The 7,427-nt window shown below is 48.9% G+C and overlaps 1 protein-coding gene across 1 annotated transcript in view; it reads left to right on the top strand.

Annotated features, from left to right (window-relative positions):
* Nucleotides 1-7,427, top strand: part of PSMD3 (proteasome 26S subunit, non-ATPase 3) — a 13,727-nt gene that overhangs the window by 3,451 nt on the left and 2,849 nt on the right. The window contains exons 3-6 of the mRNA XM_007465180.1: nt 1,287-1,424; nt 2,662-2,798; nt 3,695-3,885; nt 4,060-4,163. Coding sequence (XP_007465242.1) covers nt 1,287-1,424; nt 2,662-2,798; nt 3,695-3,885; nt 4,060-4,163 — 570 coding nt within the window. The remainder of the gene's footprint in view (nt 1-1,286; nt 1,425-2,661; nt 2,799-3,694; nt 3,886-4,059; nt 4,164-7,427) is intronic.

The following is a 7,427-nucleotide window of genomic DNA, read 5'->3' on the forward strand; positions in this document are numbered from 1 at the left end:
CGGTTGCGGAACAAAAAAAAAAAAAAAAAAAAAAAAAAAAAAAAAGGCAACAAAAAAGGAACAAAAGAACAGTGGTTAAGAGCACAGGTTTTGGAGGGGGTGTTGAATTTGAATCCAAACTCTACCATTTGGTATCTGTGGGACTTGGGCAAATGACGTAACCTCCTTGTGCCTCATTTTCTTCATTTGGTAAATGTGATGAACAGATTTGGGGGGGCGAGGAGGAGGGGGAAAGCTCTTAGAACAGGGTGTGGCACAGAGTGCATGTTGATGAAGTTAATTCGCTGGTGGTAGTGGTCTCCATGCCAGGAGAAACCTCTCCTTTTCCTTTCTGGCTGTAAAACTCCCCTTGTCATCCATGATACAGTTCGGGTCCTGCCCCTTCTCAAACCTCACTGGCCCTTCAGCCACCTTCATCTCCCTAAAATCCTGTATGCTTACAGTCTGTTTCATAGATGTAAAAACTCAGAAAATCCTTGAGGTGGACAGTGAAGACTTTACTGTGGGAAAAAGGAAAAACGCCCCCTCTCCCAGCCCCACCTGGAATGTTTTTAACCTTTACATCTCTAAAGTAACCCACTATGGTCGTCTTTTGATCTATTACACATTATTCCAGTTTTGGTGACTAGATCTGAAGGTAAGTACTATGTATATGTCAGTTTCCCCCCAAATTCCTTTGTTCCCACCAAAAAAAAATTTTTTTTTGTTTCATTATTCTTTTTTTTTTTTTTTTTTTTATTTTTTTTTTTTTTTTTTTTTTTTTTTTTTTTTTTTTTTTTAATTTTGGCCATACCACACGACTTGCAGGACTCAGTTCCCCAACCAGGAACTGAACCCAGGCCATGGCAGTGAAAGCCCAGAATCCCAACCACTAGACCACCAGGGAACTCCCTGACTCATTATTCTTGATCTCATCTCTAGAATTATATCCCTTTATTAACCCTGCCTGATAGAATTCTCAGTGGTTCCAGGTATGGTGGTTTAATCTCTACTTAGATTATAGGCTCTCTGAGGGGTCCTTACATCATCCTTTCTGTCCACATTATATTCTGTAAGGATGTTATACTCCTGTAACCCTTTTCTGTATTTATTGTATTGCCAGCCTCCTTGACTCCCTTCAGAAAGAGACTGTGTCGTCTTTATTTCTGTACCCCCAGCACCTAGAAGAATCTTGGCGTGTAGTAGACACTTATTAAATATTTGTTGAAATACATAGTGATTGCTTAATAAATTCTTGGTTGATTGATCTGACTGAGCTCTTCCACGGTAACTCATGTCCTTTCCAGCCCATGGACACAGAAGCCGATTTGCAGTTCCGTCCCCGAACAGGAAAAGCTGCGTCGGCTCCCCTCCTGCCTGAAGTGGAAGCCTACCTCCAGCTCCTCGTGGTCATCTTCCTGATGAACAGCAAGAGCTACAAAGAGGTAGCTGGGGCCCGTGCAAGTGATGGACGCGCCCCAGGCGGGGTGCGGGCTTAGTGGGGGAGGGTGCCTCTAGTGAAGAAATAGACAATCGCTGGGTTATTAACTGTCCCCCAGGCTCTTCCCCCGTGTGGGAATGTACTCAGCCCCACATCCGGGGAAGACCCCTCAACTCCTGCTCAGGCTCTGGGAAAGGGCTGGCAGTGGCCACTCTGTACCCGTCTGTGGCGCGATCCCCGTATAGTGGATGCTTTCGAGAAGAGTAGGTCTGGAGACAGAAATACCTGGGTTCAAATCCCGTTTGTACCTTAGGCAAATTAATTTCTTCCAGCTGTGTGTAAAATGAGACAAACTGCCCACCTTACAAGATTATTATTGTTAGTATTAAATAAAATAATATATTTTAAAAATACTTAGCACAATGATCTGCACGTAGTAAGCATTCACAACATTTTAGTAAATGGTAGCTATGATTATAAAACTGAAAGACTCCATTTTGGATACCATTCTTCTGCCACGCCTTCCAGCCGGGGCCACAGCTCCTTTGTCAGGCTTAGCTACTGTCCCAAGAGCGTGCCCCAAAAATGACAGGTCTCCTCAGTCCTCTGTTTTGTTTTTTCCTTGCTCTGCCACTGGTTGGCTTTTGTTTGGTTGGTTTTTAGAAATAATTCACTCCCTTGAAAGTGTACAACCCAGTAGTGTTTGGTATATTCACAAGGTTGTGCAACCGCCCTCACTATCTAATTCCAGACCAGTTTAATCACTGCCCCCACCGAAAATCGCCATACCTATCTGTAGTCACTCCTTGTTCTGCCCTCACCCCAGCCCAGTAATCTATTAATATTTTGTGTCCCATGGATTTTCCTATTCTGGGCGTTTTATCGAAATGGAATTTTATAATATGTGCCTTTTGTGTCTGAGTTTTTTCTGTAGCATGATGTTTTCTAAGTTTATCCATGTCGTGGCATATATCTGTACTCTATTCATTTTTATGGCTGAGTAAAATTCCATCCTATAGATATACCACATTTTGTTCATCCATTCATTGGGTGATAGGCACTTGGGTTGTTTCCACGTTTTGGTTATTGTGAATAATGCTGATATGAATGTTCATGTGCAAGTTTTTATGTGAATGTATGTTTCCAATTCTCTTGGATGTATGCCTAGGAGGAGAATTGCTGGCTCCGTGTTTAACTTTTTGAAACACTGACGCTTGATTCTCTTTTGGCTGCCTCCCCAGGCACAGAAGATCTCTGATGACCTGATGCAGAAGATCAGCACTCAGAACCGCCGGGCCCTGGACCTTGTGGCTGCAAAGTGTTACTATTACCACGCTCGGGTCTATGAGTTCCTGGACAAGCTGGATGTGGTGCGCAGGTACTGTGGCCAGCGGTCTGGCTTGTGGCCCATGGGGTCAGAGACATGGTCAGGCACTACCACAGAGCTATGGACTTGCAGGGGGCCGTGGGCTGGTAGATGTAACATGCCCAGCAGGAAGTGGGGGTAATGGGTGTGCGAGGGTTTGAGGGCGAGGCTGAGACTAGATGAGGAAACGGAGACGACCACTGGCCTGTTAAGTCTGTCTCCCAGGCTCTTCCCTTCACCACACATCAGGGGAGGGCTCATTAGTGGGTCAGAGGTACAAGCAAGTTTAGGCTAGAAAACGTTTCACTCCTCTACCTGAAACCTGCAGCGGCTCCCCGTTTCCCTCAGGGAAAAGCCAAAGCTCTCATGATGTAAGCTTATAAGGCCCCACGGGGTCTGGCCCCCGTTACTGCCTCCTTGACTTTATTTCCACTGCTCCCCCGACACTGGCCGCCTCACTCTATCGCGGGCACGCCAGCGCACTCTTCCCACGGCTGAGAACGCTTTCCTCCCTGCCTCTTTCAAGCCTCTGCTTAACTGTTATCTTCTCAGTGAGTCCTACGCTGACTGGGCTGTTTAAAGTTGCAACCCCATCCTCCTCTCCTTCTGCGGTTCCCGTCGTACTTACCCTGATTTCGACGTCACCCCACTACCTTTTGTTGAGCTGCGTGGTACGCTTACTCGTCGTGATGGCTGTCTGTCTCCCCCACTAGAATGCAGCTTCCCTGAGCAGAGTTCTGTCCTTCTGTGCACCTGGACTAGCGCTTCATTTGTCAAGTTTTCAGTGAATAACCAGAAAAGCAGTTTGAATCACTTTTTTAGGAATTGAGAGAGAATGGAGAGGTTAGAGGTAGCCTGAAGAGCTGTTATGTGAAGGCTTTGACCTCCCGTTTCTTTCCTTCTTGAAGCTTCTTGCACGCTCGGCTCCGGACCGCCACCCTGCGGCATGACGCAGACGGGCAGGCCACACTGCTGAACCTCCTGCTGCGGAACTACCTACACTACAGTTTGTACGACCAGGCCGAGAAGCTGGTGTCCAAGTCTGTGTTCCCCGAGCAGGCCAACAACAACGAGTGGGCAAGGTACCTCTACTATACAGGTGAGCAGGGCCCGCCTCCCAGCCGGACGGTGTCTCGGGCTCACTCGGTGCAAATTTGCTAAGAAAGTGGTGCCCTTGGTGCATAAGAGTGCCCATTTGGCACTCTGGTTTGCGGGGGTCTGGAGTTTGGATCACACCATCCTCTTGATCAGTTCTCTTCTTCTCCACACCCAGGGCGCATCAAAGCCATCCAGCTGGAGTACTCAGAGGCCCGGAGGACGATGACCAATGCCCTTCGCAAGGCCCCTCAGCACACAGCTGTCGGCTTCAAACAGACGGTGAGCGGCAGTTCTCACCCCTTTGACCCCCTTACTTGTCTCATACCATGTTAGTGCCGCTTCCCTGTCTGAGGAGCCCAGGAGGTCCTTAAGCTTCTTACCCTAAAGGTGGCATCGCATGTCTGTTTGCACGTGACACTGTTCAGGGCACGTTAGGCAGACACTGCCTGCGCCTCTGGCAATTTATGTTCCCAGTATTCTCCCTTGTACGTAGGTTTAGAATATTCCTGATTCCCCAGAACCCCCTATAGTCATTCCAGGTGAGGGCCTGGATTGTGTTGATAAACCCCATGCTCTTACCTGGTCCCTCACATGCCCCTTCGGGAGCAGTGTTGTCTGTGGCCAGGGAACCCAGAGCTCTCCTAAGGCTGTCTGACTCAGGTGGAGGTAAACCTTGGCCATGACAAAGCTGTCAGTCACCAGGTAGTTTTTTGAGTGCTGACCTTGACGTTGGGCACTATGAGGGATAGAAAAGAAGAATAAGAAATGGTACTTGCCCTCGAAGAGATAGATAAAGAACATTGACTCAGAAAGGCTTGAGGGCCTGTGTAAAGGCACAGAGCCTGGTAGCCAGAATTAGGACCCAGCTTTCCCAGCTACAAACCTCTGCTCTCACATTAACACATCCACGTCCTAGTGCCCTTGAAAGAGAGCAAGGTGAGCACATGCAGTGATTAGCTCAGTGTGGTGGGAGGTTTGTTTTGTTTCAGTTCACAAGTTCAGAGAATGGCAGATTCAGTTGTGGTCAAAATAATCTTAAATAGTTAAATTTGATCTGGGTTTTGAAAGATGGGTAGAATTTTCATAGAAAGGAATGGCTTTTCAGACACATGGGGGTACATTGCACAATGTGAGATTGCTTTTACAACGTAGGACACACACTAAGGCTTCTTTGAAAATTCACTAAAAATACAGGTAATTAACATATAGGCTGTGTTGTGCACCAGGGAGAGATCTCGTGGGGTAAAGCAGTGTTTTCAGACCAGGTTTTGCTATGGATGGATAAGGTTTCACAGTTTTCCGTGGTGGAGCCAGGTCGCCGGAAGAAGGAGCAGAGGGCGCTGGAGTGCGGTCTTTGGCCTGTAGACTGTTGTCCAGGGAGCCAGGAAGGAGGTGGGAGGGTTGCCTGAGAGGGGAAGGGGCAGAGTTGGGGAACTTGCCACCCAGAGAGACTTAAGGAAATAGGCGATGGGCCAAGGCCTCGAACAAGGTAGGAGGAATGGGATAGAGAGCCCACATGGAGAAGCCAGCTTTAAGTAAAAACAGGGAGAGTGAGAATGGGTAAAGAGAGACATCGAATTTAACTTGGAGTCCACAACAGAGCATGTTGAAAGTGTATCCATCCGTAGAAAATCCACATTCTCACCTTGGGTGATCTCATTTGCCTTCATGGCTCAGCTGTGACCTCCATGACGCTTCACCAAAGTCCATTATGAACTGTCTTAATCTGCTCGGGTTGCTATTACAAGACTGGGTGGCTTAAACAATAGAAATTTATTTCATCACAGTTTGGGAGGCAAGAAGTCCAAGATCAGGGTGTCAGCATGGCTGGTTCTTTCGAGGGCTTTTCTTTTGCTTGTAGTTGGCCATCTTCTGACGTCTTCAAATGGTCTCCCCTCTGTGCACGTCTGTATCCTAATCCTTCTTATAAGAACCCCAGTCATATTGAATTAGGGCCCACTCATATGACCTCATTTTACCTTAATTACCTCTTTAACGGCTCTATCTACAAATCCAGTCACATTCTGAGGTACTAAGGGGTTAGGGCTTCAGCATATGAATTTGAGGGTTCACAGTTCAGCCCATAATACAAATTCTGACCCTTTTCATGAAGCCAGACCTGCAAATCTGACTTCCCACCACGCGTCTCTGTGTAGAGACTGCCTGACTCCTCACCCTCAACTTGTCCAGACAGGCCCTTCTGGGCACCCCTCAGCAGTCCTTCCTACTGCCCTCCTGATCCAGATAGGAGCCTCCGGGCCATCTTGGACTCCTCCCTCCCCCACACACACTTCACCATAGCTGAGTCGTCTGTTGATTTGCCTCCATGGCTTTTGTATTCATCTCCTCTCTGTGCCCTTGTTCAAGCTGCTGACCCTGCTGGTTGCCATCCTCCCCTCCAGCAGCCCAGCTTCCGCACAGCTGCCTGACTCAGCGGAGCTCCAGGCCCGTCTGCATGGCCCGGGAAGCTCGCATTTCTCCCCATTGCCTGCCCAGTAGAGTATTGTAAGTCTTGTGAAGTAGGCAAGCCAGGTGTTATTGTTGTTGTTTTGCCCATTTTAGGGAGGTGGAAACCAAAGACTCAGTCGCTCAGCGTTTCCTAGCTAGCAAGTACAGCCTAGCTAGTTCCGTCTCCAAACTCAGAACTCAGCCTGGCATTCAAAACTGCACGTCCCTGGACGGGCCCCCCCCCGCTCATCTCTCCAGGTGGCCCCCCCACACCCCCTCCAGTTTGCCGGCCTCTTCTCCAAGCTGTTCCCTTGGCTGAAACGTCCTCCTTTTCTGCTTCATCAGAATCCTTAAGGCATGTGTTAACTTCTGCCGTTGGCATGGCTTTCCCCTCACTCGTGAGGTATGCTGAGGGCCAAGGGACAGGGCAGCCTTGTGGGTGTTTGTGGAGGAGCGAAGGAAGGGTCCTTGCCCAGGGGTGGACACCATCAGCTACCACCCATTTTAACCCCGTACTTTCCTCGTGACACTTGCTGTCACGTGGTTTAGCTGTCTGTGCTCCTGTCCCTCCTGCTTGGTGGGAGGCTCCGTAACTGCTGGGCATCGTCCCCTCCACCGTAGTCGTCCTTCCACGGTGCTGAATCCATGGGGGGTGCTGTTCAGAAATACCCACAGTGGTATTTGGAGGAGGAAGGGCCCGATTTTCCAGCCAGCCGGCTCACTCGCTGAGGTTCTGCAGGCCCTTCCCTGAGCTTCTGCCTCTACCCAGATAACTAATTTTACACATAGTTCACCTCCCTACCAGCATCTTTGGCTGACTCACATTCCATTGCCTAGGCCTCTCGGCCCTGCTTCCTCACCATTTCTGAGCCATAGAACCTACCCATCTGCCTGTACTTTAGAACTTTGCCATTTCAGGGCGCTGTGCACCGATTGGCCAGATGAAATGCAGCTGAGGGCCTGGTGTGGTCAAAGGGTCAGAAGCTCACAAGGCCTGTCTCCCGAGGCAGAGCTTCAATTCCATGCCCAGCACAGCTTGAGGATTTTTTTCCCCTCTCTGGGGGCCTGGTCTCAGTGCCACGTTCCCTCTTTCCC

This window comes from Lipotes vexillifer, unplaced genomic scaffold (genome assembly GCF_000442215.2).
Source record: "Lipotes vexillifer unplaced genomic scaffold, Lipotes_vexillifer_v1.1 scaffold591, whole genome shotgun sequence".
Lineage (NCBI taxonomy): Eukaryota > Metazoa > Chordata > Mammalia > Artiodactyla > Lipotidae > Lipotes > Lipotes vexillifer.